The 26,682-nt window shown below is 38.6% G+C and overlaps 1 protein-coding gene across 1 annotated transcript; it reads left to right on the top strand.

The window, feature by feature from the left end:
• The first annotated feature begins 599 nt into the window (after positions 1-599).
• Positions 600-25,933, top strand: KDSR (3-ketodihydrosphingosine reductase). The gene is made up of 10 exons (XM_059836120.1): positions 600-707; positions 7,912-8,001; positions 9,886-9,942; positions 13,851-13,916; positions 14,066-14,161; positions 15,299-15,490; positions 17,295-17,378; positions 20,246-20,329; positions 22,178-22,279; positions 22,627-25,933. The coding sequence occupies exons 1-10, from the start codon at positions 600-602 to the stop codon at positions 22,744-22,746; spliced, it is 999 nt and encodes a 332-aa protein (XP_059692103.1). The 3' UTR covers positions 22,747-25,933.
• The last annotated feature ends 749 nt before the right edge of the window (positions 25,934-26,682 follow it).

Here is a 26,682-nt window from a genome sequence, read left to right as displayed (position 1 = left end):
CTCCTTTCGGCGAGAAGCGGCCGCCCGCTCCATGTGACGGGGCAGGGTCCCGGTCCCGGTCCCGGTCCCCGTCCCCGGTCCCCGTCCCCGGTCCCCGTGCAGCCCCGCCCGCCCCGGGCGAGGACCCCGCGGGGCGGCAGGCGCAGCACTTCCGCTCCGCCCGTAGGGGGCGCCCGCCCACTCCCCGCCTCCTCGAGAGACATTCTCTCTTCCCCACCGCCCATTTGCCTCCAAAGATGACCCTGAAAACAGCCTCGGGCTCCAATCTCCGAACACCGTCCCGCCCCTCGGCCAATCCGCGGGCACCTTGCCCCCCCCACCCCCGCCGGCCAATCCTACCGCGCAGGTCCGCGCCCGCCTCGGCAGCCAATCAGGTCGCGGAATGGCGGCTGGAGTCTCCTCCTCCTCGCTCGCCCCGTGGCAGCGCCTTCCCCCTCCCGCCAGGTGCCGCGGCGCAGGCGGGCGGTTGCGGCGCCAGCTGCCTTCCTGGCTGCTGCGCCGGGCTGCGGTCGGCGCCCCCCCTCCCAGCAGCAGCCGCCGCCGCCTGACAGGCTTCGCCCCCTGCTCGCCGCGACCCTTCCGCGAGGGCAGCCCGAGCCATGCTGCTCCTGGCGGTCGCCTTCATCGTGGCCTTCGTCCTCCTCCTCTACATGGTGTCGCCGCTCATCAGCCCCAAGCCCCTCAAGTTGCCCGGCGCTCACGTCGTGGTGAGTGAGGCGCCCCGGGAGGGGGGCGCGCTGTGCGAGGAAGGGTCCCCCTCATCGTCCCTTTCTGCCCCGCGCTGAGGGAGCGGGGCCGTTGGCGGGGCGCCGCCGCTCGGCCTCGGCGCCTTCCCCGCCGCGGCGCGGGGGCGGGGGCGCTTCCGCGCAAGCCGCCCGCGGACGTTTTGTCCGTTGGGCCGGCGCGCGGGTCGGGGGGAGGAGGGCCGCTCGCGCCGAGGTGGGCGCGTAGCGCTGTGGGAAGGAGTGTCCCGCTGCCAGCCGGGCTGGCACCCGGGGGGCATGGCGGCGTGAGGGGCCCCCGCGGGGAGGCCCCGCTTCAGGCGTGGTGAGCGGAGGAAGCCTTTCGATGACGGGAACGGCGGGCTGCAGGCGGCGGGGGAGGAGGGGGGCTCTGGCGGGGCGTGCAGGCCGTAAATCCCTGCAGGCTGGTGTTCAGCGGCAGCCGGAGCGGGGCTGGTGGCGAAGGCCCGCGCTGGGGAGGTTCAGCGTTAGGGGTGCTTGCGAGGAATCTTGGCAGCTGGCTGCAGCACCCCAAGCTACCAAAACATGGGAGCCACAAGTCCGAGTGATAAGGAAATGACCTGTACAGATGACTCTGACAACCGCTGTCTATCTCGGTTGGCTTAAGGCAGTCTTCTGAGTCACCAGAAACGCAGTGTTGACTTTTTGAGACGTTGCTTTTGTACTCTTGAAGTTACTGATTACCTTGAGTTTTGGTTTTTTTTTTAGCATCTCCCAAGGTATTTAAGTGGTGTGTGCGCTTATAAACAAAAGGCAAAATCTATGGTTTCCTTGGTTTAAAAAAGTCAGACGTGAGGAAATGGGCAGACAAAGGATGTGGTCAGATGACACTCATGCACCTTTTCGACTTGAAGTACATAGATATCGATGTCTATGAGCAATATTTTGACTGTCTGTAGTCAAGATGGTAGAAGTACGTCTTTAGAAGGAAGTCTTCAGAAGTACATACTGTTAAAACAGTTGATGAGTAGTACACCACCAGAAGTATGCGTGTGTGGCTTTGGGGGGCGGAAGGAAGGGGAGCAATACCTAGGTGCTTTCAGGTGGATCACAGAGTAGTGAATTTGGACGCATGAGAGCAAATGAGTTAAGCGGTTGAAAGAATCAGGGTCTTAGAATCAGCTCTTTTAACTTAGCTTTAAATCCCTAAGGTATGTGCTATGCAGATAAGCTGTAGTTTACAGTTTGGTTAAATTTGCTTTTAAGTGGTGAGTAGTGCTTGCAGAAGCCCTTTATTACAGTGGGAGTTTGGGATAATCCAGAAGTTAGACCTTTTAGGTGCAAGTGAATTTACAGCTACTCTAATTTTTGGGTGCCTTTTTTGTTTTGTTTTGTGTTTTTTATTATTATTTTTGGAGCTCCTCTTTGGAGGATGGAGCTGTCCCCAGAATAATTTAGACCTGTCCAAGTTGCAACAGTATTCCCAAGTTACTTTATACAATAGGTGTTACTTGGATGCTGTAACTGGCTTTACAGCATGATATACTGTATGAGGTGTGTTCGAGCTTGCATTAAGGTTCTTTGGTTATGGCTCTTCCCACAGAAGTAATGCTTGTTAAGGAGGAGCCCTTCAATAGGATTTTAGGAACCCTTCAATACTGTGTCAGAGTAAAGGCGAAGCAGACTTTCTGCAACTTTTATGCAGAAATAGAATAGCAAACAATAAAAAGTTTAATGGATTTTATTCCAAAATTTTGCTGGTTTGGTTTTTTTAGATATTGTGATTATCCCAAGTTTTGTCTGTTCTTTATGTGATTAAACTCTTTAAAAGCTGCTGTGCTGGTTCTTCTAATCAGAACAGTTCATTTAAAAAAACTCACATTGAAAATGATGAGAATATTCTTGTTGGAGAAACCTCCCTATAACCACTGCCGCTAATTATATTAGCAGTTTAAGCTCGATTTGATACAAGTGGATGTCTCAAGAACAGTATTCCTACGTGTCTTACAAAATCAGGGTTCCAGCTAGAGACGTAACTGTATTAATATATATTGATGGAGGAGAAGGCTGTAGATGTATTTAACTTGATGATACAAATAAAAATCTGCGGGTAAACAGTTTTGTTGGTGTTACCACTGGCAGAACTACTTGTTTTATTTTGACTTTAGTTATGCTCTTAAAGTATTCGTGCAAACTAATGAAATATGGAGCGATTCACTAGTTCTTAGATTTGTAGATGCTGCTAATAATGCTGGACACTTGTACATTTGGATTTAAAATTTTGTAGTGTAATGCATAAGGAAGAATATTGGATGATGGTACTGTAAATCAGAAATAGTGTTGAGGGAGGCTTTCCACATTGCGTGTGTAAAATGGATTCTTGCATCGTATACTGGGAGTGTTTTCTGCTAGTGAAATGACTGAGAGACTTCATGAAAATATTTAAGGACCATAATATTATCTAAGGACTTCTTTGAAGTCTTCTCATAGAAAAATATCAAAATCTGTTTAAGTGATCTGCATATAAAAATTCTTTTTAGTTTATTACTTTATTCAGATAAGTCTGTAGATTAACGTTTGGTAATCTCTGTCAAGCCTCAGTTCAACCCTTGAAACAAAGAATAAAAGAATAAACCCCACAAATTGCATATTTAGCTGGTTAAGCCCTCTCAAGACGGCAAGTGATTACCATTGCACAGTAAATAAAATTTTTCAAGATATACTTGAGTAAATTGTTTTTCTAAAGTAGGAAAAGTCAGTCTTATCTAGAAATCCTTCTTTCTGGGGGCCTGTTGAAAGTATCCTGAAAATATGTTACATTTCTGAAGGAAGGTCATTGGGCAACTTCAGGTGCTATTACATACCAGTTACTGAATTTTAACTTAAGACAGCATTCTTTTCACTCTTAATCCTTCATAAAAAGTATTTCTCTTCACTCCTAACAGTTACAGTGAATAGATATTTGAGTTATGGCTAAGTAACTGGCTCTGGCTGCTTTTTGGGATAGAAATTTGAAGCAGAAAACTGGTGAGTTTTTTCTCTCTGTCCTCTCCCAGAGTCATTTGCGTGATGGAAGCACTCGCTATGTTAGGCAAGGTAGGCTTTCTGGAGGAATCATGATCATAGGAGTCTCTTTTTCTTAGAAAAGAATAGGACTGTTATTCAGAGTGGGAGTCTACAGAACTCCAGATTACTAGTGGTATAATCTTGTGGGGTCCTCCCCCCCTTATCTGCTATGTATTTTGGTGACCCCAATGAGCACCATTATATAAAAATGACTTCTCTGCTACCAAATTTGCTCAAGCATCAAGTTTAGCTTATTTAAAACAAAATGCTTTTTAGATGTTGTTTAATACTACTTGCTTTGTTTCTAGCACGACTAGGAAAGTGTTTGCAAATAAAAGGTATAAAAGTTATTTTTGTGCTGCAGAGCTGCCACTTCTTGTGCTGAACTTCTCCACGCTTTGAAATCCGGAGGACTATTTTACACATCTTTTCTTTTGCTGTCGGGTTTAATTCTCTCCTTGGGTCTCAGGCTACATACTAGCACACATCACCTATTCTCTGAGAATAAACTGTTAGTTTGGTAGCTGGTTGTAATAGTAGACAGGAAAATGAAAATAGGATAAGGTCAGGGATGTTACACCTGCCCTACACACATTCTCTTTGCTCTTTCTTCCATTTCTCTACAGAGGTACTTTCCTTGATGGAGCAGAATGCAGCAAAAACTTAAGATGTCAGGGCAAAAGCAGCCTTCTGTAAATTTCATGAGTGATGTTTAGAAACTGTCTTTGCTGAAATACCAATGCTAACCTTCCCCCCTCATTTCAGCCTTAATCTTTCTAAAACCAAGTTGAAATTGCTGCAAAAAAACCTGAGGTCTGGGTGGTATGAATGCAGTTTATCAAAGTTTGTGGACTAACAATGGCAGGAAATGTAAAGATGTTCTCTGCTTGGGACTATCTCCCATTCAGATTGAAAAGGGCCTTTCACTTGGACATAGTTCAGGATGATCATGCCAAGTCCACACACATAGGGGTCATCTCTAGTCTAGAAGTAGTTTCACCACTTCTGTGCAGAACCCAACTTGATAACTGCGGTCAACTTTAAGGATGGCCAGTCCTGGTGTCTCAGCATTGTAACTCTTGTGTTGGGAGTGATATGATCTGTGGTTTGGGTGCATCGAAGTGGTTCGACAAGAGGTCATTTGCAGTCTAGTTAGGCATACTAACCACTTAGAGCAGATTACAGGGATGTTCTGTTTCAGTGGAACTTAATATCTTCTGTGAGAGCACCGTCAAAGCATGAAGTCAGCTTGCATCCAGTGCTCAGTGAAAGTTAATAAGCTCTGTTGGAGACACCCTATCGATCAAGTCTTGATTTTGATCATTCCTGATGACAGTTCTGTTAATTTGGAGTTGGACTGTGTCTCATCAATTGAAGTGAATTTCCAGTATCTCAGATTCAAAAGTCAAACACAGCAATTCCCTGTACCTTACCCCAACATTTCCATTTGTCAAGGGGGAAATAAACCCCATGATCCTTAGAAGCTGAACTCTGTTATCAAGGATCATAGCTCGAAAATTGGACCCAGACCCCTTTTTGGAATGGCTAATTTGGTACCTGTTCTTCTCAACTATAAAAACAGCTCAGTAACACTGCTCAAGGGCTGGTAGTACTGCAAATTAGTCTGTGTTTTGAGTTGCTGTGACCAGATACTTATTTTTGCTAACTCCTCTGAGGTTGGGTCACAGTGAAATTTAAAAACAGGATCAGTGGCAATTCAAATGTCTCAAACTAATGAAACACAGTAGCACTGTAGAACTATTGGCCACAAGGGTAAGTAACCGTACTGTCTTGTTTAATGGAGTAGATGTGTGCTCTTCCTTTATTTCTGAGCATCTATGTTAAGTTACTTATCTACCTAATAGACTTCATAGATTTGCTTAGGCTAACTTCACTGTAGCACAAAGCAAAGTTTTCACTACTGTTAGGGGGCTTTTTTTCTGTTACATGAGCATTCACGGCGAATGTTCCTGAAAGTAACAGCCTCCCACCTAAATGCTGAAGTTCCCAGCTAATTGATGTTGCCTTTTGTCACTGACCTATCTGACATGAGCCCTATCCAGTTTTCTTGGGTGTGACTGTGAATAAAAACTTCCCTTTTCCATTTCTTGCATGACTTCAGACCTTGTCTTCCTGAAATGAATGTTAGTGTTGTCTGACAAGCCTGAGGCTTGGTGCCAGTACCTTCACCTTCAAAGTATTCCTCAAGCACTGGTGTAGTTGACCTGTTCACTCAGCGGTTTGTGCAGATAGTAATCAGCTGTCTGTCAATGCTATGCCAAAAATTGGAATTGGAGCAGTCTTCCATGCACATTGATTAGTTCATATGCTGGTGTACCTGCTGCTGTTGAAAATCTGTAGAAGCAGCTCATGAGTGCTGTGGAACTGAGGTCTGTCTGAATGTATCAAACTGCATCTTTTAATCTTTTCAGAGATGTATTGAAATCTTGCAAGCTATTTTGCCAATACACTAAAATTATTAACTTCTTTCCATCATGAAGCATTAAATTAATTCTGGGGTTCCGCTGAAGTCCTAAATCGTTAGCTAACGCTCACACTCTTATGGACTTAATCTACTTTGAAAGCAGTCATCCTTGATTCAGAACATTACAGACCAGGTTTCACGTTTCCAGAACAGAACATGCATCTTGGAGGCATCCTTAAAGGTTAGTGTAGTGGGTAGCTAATCTTGCAGAGAGAGTCAGTTAGAAGCTAATCTGAAGCAGCTATCTCTAATAATGGAGGAGGCCTAAAAGGTTGAAATGAATCTTTGTGAATGTTACCCATTCTTGGCCCATTTGTGACTGCAGACAAACCGGTCAGTAATCATAGACCATGTTGTAAATCTTTGTTTGCTGGGATTATTTGATTTACACTAAGCTATTTTTGAAGGTTAGTGATAAAATACTCATATGAGAGAAGAGTTTAGTGATTCATGGGAATGTACTTCTGACTCTTCTGCTCTTACGGCCTCCAGTAGTGGAAAGAATTTTAAAGATAATGCATCTCTGAAAACGAAATTCTGAGGCATTGGCAGTTGAGGAGACAACACGGGGTGTGTAGTTAGAGTTTGGGGATCTTTGCTTTTCCACTAATGACCTTAATGCCGCCATTTTGTCATACTTAAAATGGAGGAGATGCTTTACTTTCTCTGAAGTCTTTTGAAAGGTTTTGATAAAGAACAAAAAAATGACGATTTCCAGAGCAATCTGAATCACTTCTTTTTCCAATTATTAGGAAATCTGTATTTCAGATATCATTTCATCAACAGAATTTTTTTACAATAACTGCTTCTAGGCATTTTGTTCCAATATTTTCTTAATTATAGCCTCTTAATATGCTGTTAAAAGAAAATACAAATAATTTGGGTAAATGAGGAAGATACCAGTGTTTGTTTAAGGACCAAAGGCACATGCAGACTGAGACTGGGCTTAAATGAACAAGTCATCTAAAGGCAGTGCCAGACAAGCAGACATTTTTATTTTAGTCAAAAAGAGATGTCAGGATTGTCATCTACGTCTTGTTCCAGATGGGGTTCATAAGTAGGTTTATTGAGGGTAGTGAGAGGTGTTAAGGTGACTTTAACCTGTATATCAGTATCATTTGGCAGTGTATCCTCCTGCAATATGAGATGCAGGGATGTAGTCATCACCCCGCATTTTTCTGTAGGCAAACTATTAATTTCCTATTTGCGTATGAGACTATTCAGTGTTAGAGTTTAGAGGAAGAAGAAAAGGTAATGGAAGTTTAGGTGGTGGCATCCCCACAAAACTGGAATTGTGGGATGGCACAGACAGTTCAAGGTCCAGACTGGGGGACTGAGAAATACTCTACAGAGGGCCAATTTTTGAATTAATTGAATTTTTATTAAATAAGAAAGAAGGTATTTTCCGTTTATGTTTACGTGACGATATCTTCAGCAGGCAATCTACAATTGTTAATTTTACAAATAATTTCTACTGCGACCAGGTATGGAGGGGTGGTATGTAGTTTTATTATTATGGCTAAGTAAACTAACTTTAGTGTATCTTCTGTATGCATACCTCATTGGGTGATATTTTAACCAGTATATTTTTAGAATTTTCATTTGATTTGACTCTTATCTTAGGGGAGAAAGGATGAGAATAATGGACTAACACTGCCATTTTCAAATAACTTCTAGGTAACTGGAGGCTCCAGTGGGATTGGAAAATGTATTGCTATTGAATGTTATAAGCAAGGTGCTTTCATAACGCTGATTGCAAGGGATGAGGTAAGTATGTGTATTTTTACTGGCTAAACTCTGTTCACAAAATCTGTGTAGGTGGGGAATAGTTTTAGAGTTGATAAATATTCATACTTTCTTCAGTGTATATTTTAAGGGGATGCTAAGCATTTCAAATTAATGCATTTGAAGAGGACAGGTGGCTGCCTTTTTAAGGAGTATAGCCCAACATGGAATTTGTGATTAGCTTGCCTTAAAACTGTGCCAGTGCTATCACTTCTATTAATGGCATTCATTGTTTCACTGTCTAGATCTGTGGCAGAGAACAAAAGCAGGAAAAACCCTATATTCTTTAAAACTGTAGAATTTCCCTACAGTAAGTGACAACTGGGGCATTAAAGACAATTCACATAATCACACAGAATCACTAAGGTTGGAAAAGACCTGTAAGATCATCAAGTCCAACCATCAACCCAACACCACCATGCCCACTAAACCGTGTCCTGCAGTGCCTCATCCACATGTTCCTTGAACACCTCCAGTGATGGTGACTCCACCACCTCCCTGGGCAGCCTGTTCCAGTGCTTTACCACTCTCTCAGTAAAGAAATTTTTCCTAATATCCAGCCTAAACCTCCCCTGGTGCAACTTGAGGCCATTTCCTCTTGTCCTGTCGCTAGGCGCTTGGGAGAAGAGACCAACACCCACCTCCCTGCAACCCCCTTTCAGGTAATTGTAGAGACCGATGAGGTCTCCTGTCAGCCTCCTCTTCTGCAGACTGAACGACCCCATTTCCCTCAGCCTCTCCTCATCAGACTTGTGCTCCAGAACCCTCACCAGCTTCGTCGCCCTTCTCTGGACATGCTTCAGCACCTCAATGTCCTTCTTGTAGTGAGGGGCCCAAAACTGAACACAGGATTCGAGGTGCAGCCTCACCACTGCTGAGTACAGGGGCACGATCACTTCCCTACTCCTGCTGGCCACACTGTTTCTGATACAGGCCAGGATGCCGTTGGCCTTCTTGGCCACCTGCGCACACTGCTGGCTCATGTTCAGCCGGCTGTCAATCAACACCCCCAGGTCCTTTTTTGCAGGGGAGCTTTCCAGCCACTCTTCCCCAAGCCTGTAGCGTTGCATGGGGTTGTTGTGACCCAAGTGCAGGACCTGGCATTTGGCCTTAATTCTTAATGAGCAGAATATTTTGGTGTCTAATCAGCATTATAGCATACTTTTTACTAGTGAAAAACTGTTCATCAAGACAGCTTTGGAGGAAAAATGGTTGCTTTGGTTTTTTTGACTAAGAGATATTCAGAATTTAGTTAGAATGACTCTGTTTTTATAATGCGTTGTTATTTCATTTGTAGAGAGAAAACTAATTATTCAAGAAATAAAAGCAGTTAACTTTTTTTGGGCCTCAGTCCCAGCTGTCTTTATACTTGAGAACTTACCTCACATAACCTTGAATGCAATCAGAATTAACACAATTTTTCTTGATACAAGTATGACAATTCGAATTTACCAAATTTTAGTTTAATTTTTATGTTGATTCCATGACAGTAATTGTTCTTCAGAATAGTTTATGTAATATTACGTAAATATAAAATAGAACCAAAATACAGGAGAAAAAGTAATATCTACAGTCTTAGGTGCTCTGTGTAGTTGTATGAAACAGAAGCATTAAATCTGTTCTAGAAGTTGTTACTGGCTTTAGAAGATGAAGTGGTGAACGGGGAAGTGAGTTCTGGTAACTTGATGGAGTTCATGTTTTCATCATATATTCATAATTCTGTAAAATGGCAATAGTAAAGTGTTATAACTAGTTGAGGATAACTCCTTTGGGTTTTAGGGAATGTTTTTAAGCCTTACTGAAATACTGAAGACTAATACTGCTCTCAGAAGTGTAATGCTTTAGCTGTTCTTGTATCCATTTCAGAACAAACTGTTGCAGACAAAGAAGGAAATAGAAAAGTACTCTGTTAATGACAAGCAGGTAAGATCTCTGCTAACAGTGGCTGTTGTGTGTTTTGTTTTGAGATAATCACTACAACATAGTTTGGTAGTCCTGTCTTTAAAACAAAGCTGTTTGACAAAAATGAGTGAAGACTCAGTATTTGAATTTAAAAATACCAATCTGCTTACATGATATGTTGTTTTGAACTGCCACTTTGATGTGGCCTAGCTAGTGCATTAGCCTGCTTTTCTTAGAGAAGAAGATTGATGTCTTCAGCTGTAGGTGTAGTATGCTTTTTTGGATAGCTGCAATTTACTGTCACTTGATAAGCGTTTGTATTCTTCAAGATGATGTGGAAGAACCAAATTTTTTTCAAATATCTCACTTTTTGCAATTCATGAATACAGCGATTGTCTTGGGAAAGAAGTTTAGATACTTGTTTACAGGTTTAGTTCACCACATCATACTTGTATTCTTTTTCCTGGCAAAGTACTGTAATAATTAAACTTGTGAAGTTCTGAGACTTCTAAACACTGAAGCTGCTTTGGTGAGTAGATAGTGCACTCGTGTGTAAAGGCACTGTTTTAGAACTTGCGGAGGTACTGGCTTAAAATAGGTAAGCTTGCTGTGTTTGGAGTATGCAACTTCAAGATTAAATGCTAGAATTATTTTTTTGCAGTGCTAATAATCAAGGTGAGAGCGAAAAGAGTATTGAGACTGTTAACAGCTTTGACTTCTCCTTTCTTGTGTTCCAGAACTTCTTTGTTACTTTCATGATTACGAATACAAGAATTTGTACAAATGCAAATATTTGTCTCTGTAAAGGGATTTGAATTGATAAATTAGATATTCTGTTGAAAAGAAGCAATGGAAAAAGCTGAATATTTGGAGGCAATAATGTTAGTAGTAGTTCATACAAAATTTTCTTAATACCTACATTTGTAAGATAAGATTCTGTCTTCACTTCCTTCCATTTTTGTCAAATGGCTCAAGCTGATTTTTTTTTTTCTGTGCATGCTGCCTTACTCAGACCAACTTTATTTGAAAAACTAAGCTATTTGAGGTGAGGAGAAACTGTATTTTGCCCATTTAAAAATAAAATAAATCCCAATAACCATTTTCTTTTAGCTGCTCTAGTAGTTTCCCAAGTTTAGCATAAAGTTAAATCCGTTGTCAAACACTGTGTCAGAATGTTCTTTATAAATCTAAACTTGATAGATGTGGACTTCTTAAGAGTATTACTTGTTGCACGTTCATAAGAGTTTCAGTTAAAATCTCAGAAGGTTGAGTAAGCTCCAGTGTGGACTGAACAGGACTGCTTTTGCAGAAGCAGCTTTAGACTTGCTGCCAGATTAAGCATAGGCAGTGGGAGTGATAGGTGGGCTGGCTCTTCTGTAGCTATTGTTGAGTTGCAGACAACACAGGGAAGCCTGCCTGATCTAAGCACAAGGAACAGAACTAGAAAAAGCAGGGAGTCTGGGGCAGAGCTCACACTGGAACAGCAGATCAGAAGCTGGGAAGTGAGGGTAGCTGAAGCAAGAGAAGCTGTACTAAAGGATTGCTGAAAGACTGTAGAGAAGGGTGTTGTCTGATACTGATCACATACACAGAGACAGTTACGTTCACTCGATGTCGAGCCAAGAGGCAAAGATCCTCAGGAAAGATTACTTTTTACGTGAGCATATGCTGTCACCGTTCAGCTCTTGGATATACACATGAAACCAGGTTGCATTGACAACCAGGGTCTGGCATCTATGTACGTTTTAGCGTTCGACTGGGCAACTGTTCTTTTAAAGATGTTTGCATGCAATTTATTTAGAGTGCTGACAGTGCAGCCTTTAGGGTATAGGTGTGCAATGGAACAAAATCCTTGCCCTTAGAGGATTTTTTGCAATATATTTTTTAACCCTGTTCCTAATACAGAATATTCCCAGTTATTTCACTGGGAGTTGAATTGATCTTTTATTGTGAAAGCTTATTAATGATCCAACACTATGCAATATTTAGAACAAAAGGTGGGGGACAGGGCTGGGGATATTAGACTATTTCTGGCAGCGCATTCTAGTGCATGCTCTGGGGTGAAGGTAATCAGTATATTGTAGCAGAAGAAAGAATGTATGATAATAGAAGCAAAGAGGTGAATTGTATAATGTGATAGTAGTCAATAAAAATCTGTGGTAGTTCCTGAGTGTGTTATTCACAGTATGAATAACTAATCTATGCAATCTGATTCATTAACCAACTGCTCCAATTTTGATACAGAACTGTGATTTTTAACCTCCTCACTGATCTTGCAAAGACATCCAGATAATAAATCAATGTCATTTTTGTTCAACTGCTATTTTATTCTTAAATTTATGTAAAAGGTAAATATTTCCAAAATGTAATAAATACCCTAAGGGGAGATGCATGCAGACTCGCCAATAACTTGCACCACAAGTTTACTCTGATGTCCAACTACACACAATGCTGGGAGGCAGGAATAGCCAACCTGCTGTACAGGAAGGGCAAGCAGATTCTGTTTATGCAGCTAAGAAGTGTTGCAGTCCAACCAGAGGCAGAACTGACAAATGACTAGCTGCCAAAGCAGTTAGTTTACACTGTGGTAGGCTTTTCTTTTTTTGTGTGTCCACGTGCTCCATGACAAGCGGTCATGATGATACTTGTTGCAAACTGGTGATGACTTTGTTTTATTTCACCTCAAACTGAGTTTAAATGAGTTGACCAAAGTAATAGGAAGGATAGAAATTGGAACAATAATATAGGATCCCTCCTTTTATTGTGATATGAGACTGCTTCTCCTTTCAAGATGATGAATTGCCCAAAGCTTTCCTGATTGCTCAGCGGAGAGGGTAGCTTATTTGTAAATACCTGGCCTAGCTGGAGTTTGTAGCAACCTTACAGTTTGTAAGTGATAACACAAAGGCAGTGCTTCCTTTGGCCAGAAGTTGATTTGAAGGTGCTTCAAAATGTAACTTCTGAGATCATCTTGCTGAAAGTAATCAGTAACTTTCAAGAAAAACAGGGCCTAACTTTTAGCTGCAACAAAACTTACATATCGGTCATCTGTTTTTTTGTCGCCCTGTCCTAGCTGCCCCCCCTCCCCAGGCCAATGCTTGTTTTCATTTTTCTGTATCTTTCAAACTAAACCCCATAATCCCTGGTTTCCAGACAAAGAGTAAACATATATACATTATTTCACTTTTTAGATATTTATGACACTGTGCAACTGGTCAGTTTCTCACAGAGTTTTTATTTTAGTTTTGTCCTTGACATGTCCCAATTAAACAGTATGCAACTAAGTTTACTACTGTTCTTCAAAAAAAAAAATTATTAAAAAAGTGGGTAGCGTGCATTGCCACTACTAAAGTTAGCAGGTTTTTAACACTTGCTTTATAAATTTTGGAAAAGTTTTTGTGCATTTCTGATGCTGCAGTTTCAGAGCAACAGTCTGTGACCATGCCTTTCTATGATGTGGAAAAAAAAATGTTTTTTCTTAAAAGGTGAGCCTAAGCCACACAAATGGTTTGATTTGTGTTTAGCGCTGATGAAAGTTAAGTGTAGCACTGTGGAATTTTGACTGCCTTAGTTAGAATAGTTTTTACTAAACTTTATGTAAGTAACTCGAGTCGTAGTGTGTCTTAGTACAGTAAATTAGAAATGATACTTTGCACATGAGTAGCTGCTTTGAAGATCTTGAAGTGCTTATTCGTTCTTAATTTAATCTTTATTATACTAGAATGTCTGTGTGTGACGGGGAGGAGCTCAGAGGGGGCAGGGATTGCTTTCTCTAGTGTTGGAGAATTGCAAACTGTCCTATCAAAAAGACTTCTTGTTTTTCTGGAAAAGATAATGTCATTGGGTTTTGTTTCATTTTGAAAGGCTCGGAGTCAACAGTTACTGGACTTACCATGTTGTAAAAATGTTCTTTCACTTTCCTTTTCTAGGTTGTACTATGTATTTCTGTTGATGTATCTAAAGACTACGAACAGGTGGAGAATGTTCTAAAACAGGTGAGGAAGTAACTGATTCACCTGTGTATCTTAAGAAGCTTATCTCTGTGTGATGTATTTCTAATGGACATAGTTTCTTATAATGATACTGTGCTATAGGAAGGGTTTTTCCTGCTAAAGAACATCTTAACCTCTGTCCCCTCTTCCAGGCTCAGGAGAAGCTGGGGCCAGTTGACATGCTTGTAAACTGTGCAGGAACATCAGTTACAGGAAAATTTGAGGATATTGAAGTGAATTCTTTTGAGGTGAGTGAGCATACTTTTTTTTATTTTATTATATGATGATTTCTTACTCAACCATTGTAACAATTAGATGGCATTCCGGTGTCTTTGCAGACTTTGTACGAACAGTGATACACTTGATTTGTGGTAGGTGTCAGAATTAGAATGTATCTGTAGATTTGTGAGGATTGCCTCTAATTTCTCACCTAACTATCGGCCCATTGATGGGTCAGAACAGTGAATTCTCCCTCTGGGATAGAGAGAGTCCTCAAGATAGCAAAAAAGCCTGGCATGTATTTTTATAGTTTTAATGTACTGTGAAAGGCACTGAATTTCACATGGTCTCCTTTTTTTGCTGGTGAAGATTTTTTTTTATATATTTTTAACCTGTTTAAGAAAAATACAGCTGTTACCAGTGTTCAACTCTGAGGTGCACAAATTGTTTGCAGCTTGAGAAGCTGCTGCTCTGATGAAAAGACCAAAAAAAAAAAAAAAAAAAAAAATATATCCCCAAACCCCTGTATTTTGGTTGCTTTATGCCCACAGCCCTCAGGCCTCCAGTCATCTACAGGTAATGCTGAATGATCTGAAAATACTAAATAGGCATAATTTTATAATAAATTTGAATCATCCATTCTGTTGCTTGTATAGGCTATCAGTTGTGTTTAAGTTCTTCTAGAGAGTAAAATTTAAGACTTCCCCTTATCCTGTCAAAGATTAAAATCTCTGAAATGTGTAAATACATAGATTTTTTCCTGTTTTAGATAGCTCTTTAAACTTTCATTTTGGTATGTTTTCATACATCATGTGTAGATTGATTGCTTCCTGGATACTGTTTAGGTTAGATTTTCCCTCGGGTACTCTTCTTTTTTCCTTGAAGGCCGTATGGTTCACAGTATTATCAGTATCCCTGGATGCTATTAAGACTTCTAGATAGACTGGATTTCTCTTGGCTTGAAGTGAGACTTTTAGGTATAAAACAGTTTATGAAGCTGTAGAATAGAAAACAATTGTTGTTTCTTTTCCCAGCTGATAGAACTACAAATCTAGTGAACTTCATTGTTAAAGCAGACTGAAATAGCAGTTTTTGATAAATAATACCAAACAGCTGAAGGATTCTGAATCTGTTGCTCAAATACTGTATTAATATCGTTTGTACAGAGATTAATGGCAGTCAATTATCTGGGTAGTGTTTACCCGAGTCGAGCAGTAATCGCTACCATGAAGGAGCGAAGAATGGGAAGGATTGTGTTTGTATCATCTCAGGCTGGGCAATTAGGCCTATTTGGTTATACAGCTTATTCTCCAACAAAGTTTGCTCTTCGGGGGTTGGCTGAAGCCCTGCAAATGGAGGTAAGTGTGCAGTAATTTAAGTATTTTTGATTGTAAACAAAAATACTTTTTTTTAACTAGCAGCACAGCACATTTTCATTTAAATAGTTCTCTTTTTGTCTTGTGCAGCACTGCTGATATCTGTGTGCTATGTTGGCCCTTTTTTGGCAGCAGTACAATCCTATTGCTCTGCATGGGATTCCAGAAACTAAGCTGATTTCAGTTGCATAAGAGGGAATAGATTGAATCTGTTCCTAGAACTGAAGATGACCACATGTGCAGACTTTTTTTAATCTTTTATTTTAACTGAAAGGACTTGGATTTTAAGTCTTTTGAGTAAAAGTCTTTTTCAAGGCTCTAAGTGCAGAATGATATTGAAGATCCCATGGATGCATGAGGGGCAGGCCAGTGATTCCCAACTTGTTTATGAGGCCATGGTAAGTGATTTGTGAACCATATGAAACAATAAAACTTGCAAGCTAGAATTTGAGGATTGTCCACAAAAAAAAATGGTGTTGACAGTGGTTCACCCTTCTAAATTTCAGTATATATGAGCTTTTTATAGTGCAATGATCTAAGCTTATGCTTAGGTCAAGACTAAAAACCAAACAAACACTGTTTTCATTATGCAATGGAACGAGGTTGGTAAGTACATTGTAGTAAGACAGGTAAAATGGATTTGAAAATCACTTCCCTTATTCTTCTGTTAAGAATGTATATTTCAGTTGTTAAGTGTTTATATATTAAGTGTCTGTGTTTGGTTCTAGACCCTTGCATAGTCCCTGTTGTTACCCTGTTCTGTTCAATGTAGTTGTATGCCTTGCTGGGATAAGAATGTGGGGTAAAACTGCATCTAATCACTTCTGGCCTGCCAAATAGAGCAACGTGACTGCAGGGTCTTTCGTCAGACTGGTGACAGGTATTTTTGTGAAGGCTGAATTATTCAAACCTAAAAATAGGGCATTTATGGACCTGTAATGTGGTATTTTAGTAAGTGTTTTCAACATAGAATTTTTCATAAGTAAAAATGCTTAGCACTTTACAACACTTTGCTTTATCTTAGCCCTCTGAATATTTTCATTAATAGCTTCTTTATTTGTATTGGAGTACAGATTTGCATAGTAGTAGTTTCTGAATAGTAGTGCAGTAAGTGATATAATTCTATACGTAACTAAATGCAATCCTTGACATGACACCTTCCATTTTTCCTCACATTTTCTACTTATTTCTTGTCGTCTTAGATTTTGACTCTTTGCAAGTTTATACCATGGATTGAAAAGCCTTGTGATTTGAGTATACCTCTTAAAAGATACCAAATTTGAGTTTGACATTTTTGTTGTTTTTTTTCTCAGCAGTGAAAATATGTTGACATAAACAACAACAAAAAAGCATGCTAATAAGCCTCAGTAAAAGCCGTTTTGGCCTTGTGTTTATGAATGCTGCGTACTGGTGTTTGGCTATGGTTTAGTCTTTTTTTTTTTTTTAAATTGAAATTGGTAAAATTATAGAGCTAAACTTTCACATTCTTCCTAAATGTCTTAAAAAAAATGCTTAGGTTCATCAAATAATTTACATGATATGCAGATGTTTTAGATATTTTTATTAACTAAAACAACACAACCATCTCTAAGATCTTTGCTGTTTTGCTTTCTCATTTGACAAAGCTCTGAGTCTTGCAAGTGCTGAATATGAGGGTGACTTAACACTAGAAGCAAGTTGAATTCATGCTTGCTGTATTTCTTCAGTACAAGAGAAACTAACGAAGTTATGAGGGATGGGTAAAGGCTGTCAGTATTAAGATAACACTTACTTTTGTAAAATACAGGTAAAGCCTTATAATATCTACATAACGGTGGCCTATCCTCCAGATACTGACACACCTGGCTTTGCAGAAGAAAGTAAAACAAAGGTAAACTGTTCTTCAGTAATATCGTAATGTTTTTAAAACTTCACTTTGTAGTAAGCAATGCATTTCAGACTTCATTCACTTCCGTAGTACTTTTGAAATCTATGCATATTAAGATTTTAAGAAGTACTTTTCAACACTTCAATTTTAACAACTTAACTTGTCAGAGTTAAATAGCTTGTAGGATAGTTTTGTGTAGTTTATTATTCTGGCTTTAAATGGAAGAACTACCTACCTTTTAATATCTGAAACACTGCGAAGTCTTTTGTACACAAACAAAATATTGTTGTGGAATGGTAAACTGTAAAACTACTATTTGTTTTGATATCAAAGCTTAATGAGCCAAACCCAATATTCCTATTTTGCATCTTTGATAGTATGCAGTTGTTCTGATAGATGTGATAGATCAAAATAAGCCCCAGTTTCTGCAGTGAAGTCTGCAAACTAACCATGGTGTATGAATATATGTAATGACACAATTCAATAGTGGCTGCTGTCTAGTATTAAAGTAGGAAGGAAACTCTCTTGCACTGTGTATGTAGTGCAAATGACAGTATCGCTTCTGAGAAGGGTGTGTCAGCAGTAGGCCTTTTTCATTTGGCTTACCTTGAAAAGGAAAGTTTTGACCTTCAAAAATTTAGTCACCTCCTGTCATTTGACATACCCCTACATATGAAGTACCATTCCAAAAACTGCATTCAGGCCCCCTGTTCAGACCGAAGTATCGGGTAACCAGAGAAAAATGTGTCTATTTTTTTACTTGCATACTGTGAACTAGAAACCTGATATCTAAGGAGATCAGCCTTTTCAAGATTCCCCATCATGTATAATAGGAAATTGGAGTTGAATTCCTTTCTGTCTTTCACCCTTTGTGAAAGACAAACACAACTTTCACCAACACAATTCTTACTTCATAATTTCTTGATATAGATATTCTGTATTAAGTGTATACTCCCACACATTCATATAAAGTGCCAGAATTAGACATCTGCAGATACCTGTATAGCTTGTGTATTGTCTGGGATTTTTTCTTTGTAATAGCCTTTTTCGGGGAAATACAGTCACCAGCAAAATGCACTGTTCATCTAAGATTTCTCTTTTAAAGAGATTCAGTGAGATTTATCTTATTTGTCAAAAAGGTGTTGTCTTTTAAGCAAAAACTTACACTTTGTTTTAGCATACATGAAGTCTTTGGGTGACTTGCTCCTATCATGATAGTCCACCTTAAATGTCTGCAATATTGCATTGTTCTGACAGTTCAGATACTCATTTATTATTGTTGCATTTATTTAATACTACTTAGTTTAGAATTACTGTCTCTGTATCTCTTTAGGACTGCGTTTGCATCTCTTTACGACTAGGCTATTTTTCTCTGTAATTGAATACAGTAAAAGAAAACGTCAGGAACTAGGATACAGCTTTTTTTTTTTTTTTTTGAGGTAACTGCTTTACAAATGGCAACTATGCTTTGGCTGGCTGACTAGCCAGATCAAGTATTTAATGGCTGATTTCTGCCTGCCTTTTTCTCAACATGTCATTAACTTTAGATATTGCTTCTGAACAGCTGCTAATTTTTTCCCAAATTTACAGTATTTTAATTACTGTTAACATCCCTATATCTCTTTCAGATTTGGTTGATACTGGTCAGTCAGCTCAAAAGTACAGAGGGGTTATGAGATAGAGATCTGATGACATTAAGCCATATCACTGTAGGAAAGCACGTAAAATGTGTTTGTATGTGATTTCTGCTGGCAAAGACACTGATTTTGCCCCTCCCCCCTTAAACTACATATACTTTAAAAAAAAAAGTTGTCAGTGAAATCAGGATTCATAATTCTACAAATATTTGGAAATAGGCCTGTTTCTGTGAAACTTAATTTCTGTAGTACTTTGGATTGATAATGATAGAGAAACCTGTAGTTGCTTAGCTCTTCCCTAGAAGTGCTTTTTTAAAGTATTAATCTTGGAATTAAACTAGTCCCAGTGTTTGATGAGGCTTGAATGATTCAATTAAATTTTGTTACTAAATGTAACTGAATTACTCATTACAACAAGTCAACTTGCGACCAAGTACTCTTTTCTCCCTAATTTAGCGTTGTTTTTTCTTCATCAACGGGACCATGTATCTTGACACACTGAGTATTTAAATAGTTTGCTGTGCAGTTAGCTCCATCATTGGTTTATTTGTTAAAAGGACATGAATGACAAACATGTTTCTAAATACTTTAAAGCATGTTTTTGCCATTTGTTTTTGTAACAGACCAAACTTGGTTCTTGTTTTGGTTTGGGTTTTTTGTGTGTTGGGTTTTTTGTGAAAGAAATTTGTGATTGCTAAAATAACTGCCATAATTGCTTCCTTCTAGTGAGGTAAAGTGGCATAAATGCTCTAAAACACAAAGAAATAAAATAAAGTGATGGATTCTGGTGGACACTAGTGTGGGGAATTTGAGAAATTAAAAAAAAAAAAGTTCTTTTGTAGGCTTTTAGAATATTTCAGGCCTATCTTCTGCTTCATTTCTGGCAAAAACCATAAATGAACTAATACAGGTGTTGAGGAGATATAATTTAAGCATTTTTATAGCTTCCACTGAAAATAAAATACTTGAGGGAAAACCCACTGTTTCATATTTTATTAATAATAAACTACATTAAAAAAGTACTTCTCAAAGAAAAGTTGGCATTTGCCTTCATAAAATTGGATTATTTACGAAGGTGCTTTTACCTTTCTTTAAGTTCTAGGTGACAGTATGATACCACTTGCTAACAGTGATGTCATCCATCACAAAAGACCCTAAACCAAAATTTGACCTTCATATTTTTCTCTCCTGTGTGTTGTTACTCAAACTTATATTTGTGTTTTTCTACTAAAGCCCTTAGAGACAAAGCTAATTTCTGAAACCTCATCTGTTTGCCAAGCAGAACAAGTTGCCAGAGTTATAGTCAAAGATGCCATAGTAAGTAAATTATCTTTTTAAAGTATGTGTTTCGTTGGAGAGACTAGGATCGCATGTATTGCTTGTTTAAGGTTGTAAGACAATGGCTAAGCTAAATGCAAAATCAATTTACACCAAACAGTACTCTTTGCTGGTTAGTTTGAACATGAAGTATTTTCTTTATCCTTCTTTTGCCACCGTGCCCACAAATGATTTTATACGATCTCTTGGAACTAAAAAGTATCTGAAGTTGTATGTTAGACGGAGCAAAATAATGCATCAGTATGATGCAATGTCTCAAAGGCAGATTATGACTGACTTTAAAGCACTAAACTCTATTGACTTTTTATGTATCAAATACCATTTGTCTAACCTCAAAAGCTTGTTGGCCTATCTTATTTTTCTTGACGATGAGTTCACATAAAAATAATTTTACAGTAAATGAAGGCGTCCTAGCCTTTTTGGCTTTTAATGGCTTAAGTATGTGAATTATGAGTGATTAAAATACATAAAATACTGCTTTTAGTGGTTAAAGGTGTATTGCCTTTCTGAGGATTTTTTTTTTTAATGTTTTGTGCTATGGGATGCTTGCATGCTTAATAAAGCACCTCAGAACAGAAACAATGTGAAATTTCATGTTCATAAAGCCCAGTGATTGAATCCCAAAATCTGTAATTATTTTGCAGTGCCAAATACTCTTGATCTTCAACATGATTTACATCTACAGCAGGTGTTCAGTTGTGAAGCTTTTACAATATTTTCACAAATACAGCACATAAACACAAAATGATGTCTTTTTTTGGGGTGGTGAATTTTAAAAGCAAGTACTACCTCACATAGTGTTCTGCTTTGGTGCTTAAGGAAGACTACTCTCCTCTCTAATCTTAAGCATTTGGTATTTCTACACCATGCTTTCCAGTACTTTAGATAATATATTAGTTCGGACATGGTCTTCATGCACTCAAGCCATCAGCTGAGAGACTAAAATAGAAATTAAAAGGTAGCTCTGTACTGTTAGAGCTCACAGTCCTCTCAGGTGTGTGCTGGGAGATAGACTCACTCCTAACTCAGATTCAGGAATACCGCCTTTTCCTTTCCCTTCTGCATTCCATAGATTTAGTCCTGCAGTGTTTCTGAAAGTGTTTTCCAGCATAAAGTCTGCTGGAAACAAATGGGAGAAGCCTGGGAATCAGAGCTATAGAGCTGCAATTTTCCTGATGAGTAGTCAAAAACCAACCAACCAAACAACTTTTTCCTGGTGTCTGTCCCCCCTCTTCTGCCAGTTGAATTGCTTAGCAGGCTGTGTATCTCGCGATTTTGAGGAGGGCAAGTTAAAAATCATTGGCATAGATGAAGGAGGACCTGTTACCTAGCATTTGAAATACACCCTCCTGCCAAATCTCATGTGATTTTAACAAAAGGCAAGTAGCATTTTATTCTACAATTATAGTAGTGATTGGTGATCTGACAGAGCTAGGGTGTCATTCTGTCTCTGAAATATGTTTACAGATGGGGAGACCATCATGCATTTTCTCCATCAGTAAGCATGCTTCAAGAAGAAATTTAGAGCCTTTCTATCTTGTAAAGAAAAATGCAGTAATTTAGCACACCTCTCTCTAAAGAGAAGTTAGCTTCCTTATCAATTAAGTGAATGCCTTTTGGAATGTTGCTGTATAGCAGAAAATATTTTTCAATATTTTGATTCTTAATTGTGTTCAAATATTTTTATGTAAAAAAAAAAAAAAAATTGTTGTTGGTGACATCAGTCAGCTATGTTAATCAAGAATAGCTATTGAAATAATATACATGATTTGCCACAACTGGGTAAATTACTTTTTTCTTCTCTTAATCTGTTTTCCTTCCATCCAGCAAGGGAACTTTAACAGCTCAGTTGGATCAGATGGTTACATGCTATCAATATTGACAAGTGGAATGTCACCAGTCACTTCTATTACTGAAGGTCTTCAGCAGGTAAGATTTGGCCCCATAGCCACAATTTCTTATAGTTTAAAATACTTTAAAAATGTAAAACGTTACGCAAACATTGATAATTTTTTCATCAAATGGCTGTTAATGCTGTGGCGAGTTGGGTTTAGGAAACTGAAGTAGTATTTTCAAGCTGAAGCAGCAAGTTGGTGGGAAAGCTAAGATTACTACCTGCTACTCAGTCCTGAACTGTTAGATAGTTATGATGGTTTTAATAAGTTTGTTTTCTTGAGGTTGTATAACATAATTGCCTGGAACTTTTTTATTTCACAAGTAATATGCTGCAATCTGGGATCTTAAATGAATTGAAAGATGTTTCTCTTTGTTTCCAGGTTGTTTGCATGGGCATTTTTCGCATCATTGGCCTATTTTACCTAGGAAGTTTTGACAGCATAGTTCGTCGCTGCATGATGCAAAGGGAAAAATCTGAAAGTGCAGATAAAACTGAGTAATCTTTACTTTGAATTGAAAGAAGAATGTCAAACAGTCCTGGACAGCTTGCTGCTTAAGTGGGACTCAGTTTTTCTTCTGAAGGATTTAGACTGGAAGTACTTGCATATGTGACAGATGAGTCCCCTCAAAAGCTATGAAAGAAAACAAAAGTACAACTCCAGAAAATGCCAAACTATGCAAAAGTGTGAATGAGGATTAGATTTTTTTGGTGATATGAGTTGGAGAGAATTTGGGGAACTTGTAAGTGATCTGCAGAGTAGAATTTGAGAATGGACTATGTGTGGTAATTCTGGACAAATGCTTAAGTTTTCACACTTCGGTGCTTATGGGCAAAATAAGTACCGTGACAGACTGGGCTGAAGTAGACTGAAGTCCCCTGAATAAGTTGGTACCTTTTGCTAACTTTTTGGGACTGTTTTTAATTTAGAATGTTAACTTTTCCTTTGGCCAATCTACAGATCCTTCTGTCAATGACAGCTTTCCTTATTCTGTTCAACGTGCAACTGTGGAAACCTTAAGATGGCAGATACATGATCCAAGCTTTCTCAGTCTGGGAATAATTAAAAAGTATGGTTTAATACATGCATACTTTCTAAAGGGAGATGAAGAACCCGTTCCCACAGAGAAATGCTAGGAGATGTGACCAGGTCTGTAGCTCTTCTGGCCTTTGAAGTATGTTGTGAACAAAAAAATCAAACCAGTATCAAATGTTGATTGTGTTGATTATGACTTTCAGTATTTTAAGCCATTGAAATAATGTATGATTTTTACGGATACTTACTTTTCCTTATCTGCCGGTTTTTGCTCTGGAAAGGAAAGTAGCTTAATGCTACAGTTATGCACATTATTTTTCAAAGCTGCAAATGATGAGCCAAACTAAGTTGATGATAGAATCAATTGTAATTAAAATGCCAGGCTCTTCCAGTAGCAGGAATGTAGCTTTTTGGGGCAGGGAATCGGGAGGGGGAGGGGTATATGTCAGAATGGCATTCCACACTTAATTATATCATTACACGGAAAAACTTTCATATGACAAGAAATGATTTAAAATAATCTGCTTCTATGCCCCACTTCTAATTTGTTTCATTTACATTATATGAAACAAGGCTGCTCAATAACTGCTTCAGAATATACAGAACCCAGTGGTTGTTTCTAATAAGCTGAAGTTTAACACTGAAAAAGCTTGATGTATAACAATGATGTTTTAAGGGTGCACTATGTATACTTTTTATTTAATGGACCACTATAGCAAGTGCCTTGTGAGCTGCCTTTTTCTCCCAAAAGCTGCATATTTTGTGTTTGTTAGCACTGCTGTGTTTTCAATGTCATATTTTCCATTTACAGTCAGTAATCTGAATCTGAAATTACTCATAAAACTGGGCACTTTCACTTCCTTGAAAGTAGTATTTAACAACAAAATAGGCAAAATTGATTGCTTTTGTTAAGATATGTGATACATCTATTTAAGAAGAGGTATTCAGTTATATTGAGATGAAAAATAATAGGTGGTTAACTGGAAAACCTTTAAAATGTAATTTATTGATGCTATTTATTTTCCCTATCTGAATTTGGTTGTTTGCTTTTCAAGTTTTGTTCACATAGACTAAAATTCCTTTAATACCCAGTTTACAAACATATTTTTGGGGGAGGGTCACATTGGCACTCTCGTTTTAAGTGATTAGACTTACATTAGGTTGCAAATGTTGAGGCATTGAATTCTCCACAGAACCTATGTTTTAGGTCCTGCCTCCTGATTTTGTTTAGATATGTGAAGTTGTGCATGACTATAATACAATATTAATTTTGAGAATAGAGTGTATTCCTGCATTTTTAAACAGCTGGGCTTCAGTGCAAAGAAATCTAGTGTGCATATGTGTTTCCTGTGCTGCTTAATGTGAATGACATAATGGAATATTTATCATACATCAATTGTCAACATTGCTATGTTTCTTAAAGCAACATAACAATGCTATTTGGACCCTATTATCTATGTTAATTCTTATTTTCGTGCAAATAAAATACTCCCTTGACCACCTGCAAAAGATACCAAAATGGGCAAATCAGTTATGCTGTAGTTTGAAAGAAATACTTATGTAAATTACTTGACATCAACACAAGCTTTTGAAGGTCAGGAGGACTTAAAACCAGTAAGACTTTGGATACTTGAATTTTTGGATTTTCGACTTGGAATGTTAAAGGGCTTGCATTTAAGAAACATAATGCAGAAGGTCAGAGCACACACAAGACACTATGGCAGCTGTGCCTCTTTAAAATATTTCAGGTTGGAAGCATCTTAGATCACTAATTACTCTTTCTCGACTGAAGAGTCCTCCAAATAATGACTGATATAATTCAGCGCAAGTGTCTGTGAAGGAGGAGTAATAATACTGGGTGAAAGTTATGGCCCTGATCTATAGAGACTTCAAGTCACACCTAATTTTGCATAGTGTAAGTGGTTGCATTGATGGTAAAACTGTAGGTTGAACCCCGCAGCAATTCTGGAAATTGGAACAAGGCAAGTTTTTTGAAGGAACAAGTAAAGAATAATTTTTTAAAATGTTCTAGTTTCTGCTGTTGCAAGTTAATGCAGTTAAAATTAACTGATAAACTTTTCAACTGTTTTATTGTCAAAACATAGTAAATTGTCAACTACAGCAACCTTTGTTGTAAATTTTGTTTTCTTATGCACATTCTCTGTCTACCAATGTACTTATTTTAAGGTCCAATATTAAGTGAAGGAGATGCCTTGTAATTGTGTGGAAAAATGTTTAGCAGCCAAAAAACTGCTTTGCCAGTTTAAATGTTACAAAACTTCTGCATTGAAATGTTTTAGCAGTGTATTAGATCCGTGAAGAACTTCAAATAGGCTTTATTAGTTCTTGTCAAATTGTCAATAATTTAATCACTTGTGCCATATCAGTGTCTTGTCTCTTGTTTTCTTGATCAATCTTTAAGATTCAGTTTAGGCTTTGATAGTCTCTTCCATTCCATGTAGTTTCTAATGACTGTCTGCTTTAAATACAGATTTATTGTAACTTTTACATATAGTTTACTTCACCAAGGTGTTCATGTGCAATTTAAATAGATTTAATATTTTACTAAGAAAAAAGATATAGGTAAATAAACTTCATTTGCTGTGAAAAACTCTAGGCACTTTTAAATGGTAAAAATACATAGCATTATTTGTAAAAAGAAACTTTGTGCTTATTGCGTCATCATTTTTGTGCCAGAACTGTAAACTAGTTTTCGTATTTTATATTTCTCAAAATACGTGGAAAATCAACACAGCCTGTAATTTCTAAGTTCTTTGGAGGGGATGAAGAGCAATGGATAAATTCATTTGCAGGGTTCAGTAGTGTTCTTTTTTTTCCCCCCTTAAAATCTGGATTTAGTTCAGCAGGATCTTCTTAATTTTGTAGGACAGCAGAGGGGGCAATATATCCCTCCATTCTGGCAGCTTAGGGCAGAGGTGTACAGCAGGTGAAGGATGTAAAGAATTCAACTGAACGTTGTCAGCAGACCCTGTGTCATCAAGCCATAATGAAAGTGGGATTAAATTGACAAAATCTGCATTTATTGCAGGAGGTGCTGCCAGTATAACTAGTGCATGTGCTCTCTGGAAATGCTTGGGAATCCTGATGGAGCCAAGTGATGCTCATTCTTCCTAGTGGAAAACAATAGAAATGATAGTTACGGTAGCTGTCTTTCTGTACCACTGCTGAGCATGTAGCTGCATAGAAAATTAGTATATTGCATTTCAGCTCTGTGGTAGGAGGGCTTGAGTGGATAGCTAGCTCCAAAATAATAGTAGGGGAGAAATAGCCCTAAGAGACTTATTCTCAAAGTAAATCCAAAATGGCAAAAGTTCAGTCTTTCAGAAAGACATTCTTATTAAATTATCAGAGACCCAAAATCAAAGATGGATTGAGGAGAGT

Source organism: Gavia stellata, chromosome 3 (genome assembly GCF_030936135.1).
Source record: "Gavia stellata isolate bGavSte3 chromosome 3, bGavSte3.hap2, whole genome shotgun sequence".
Lineage (NCBI taxonomy): Eukaryota > Metazoa > Chordata > Aves > Gaviiformes > Gaviidae > Gavia > Gavia stellata.
Note: the sequence above shows the minus strand (reverse complement) of the source record. Positions and strands in the feature narration are given on the sequence as shown.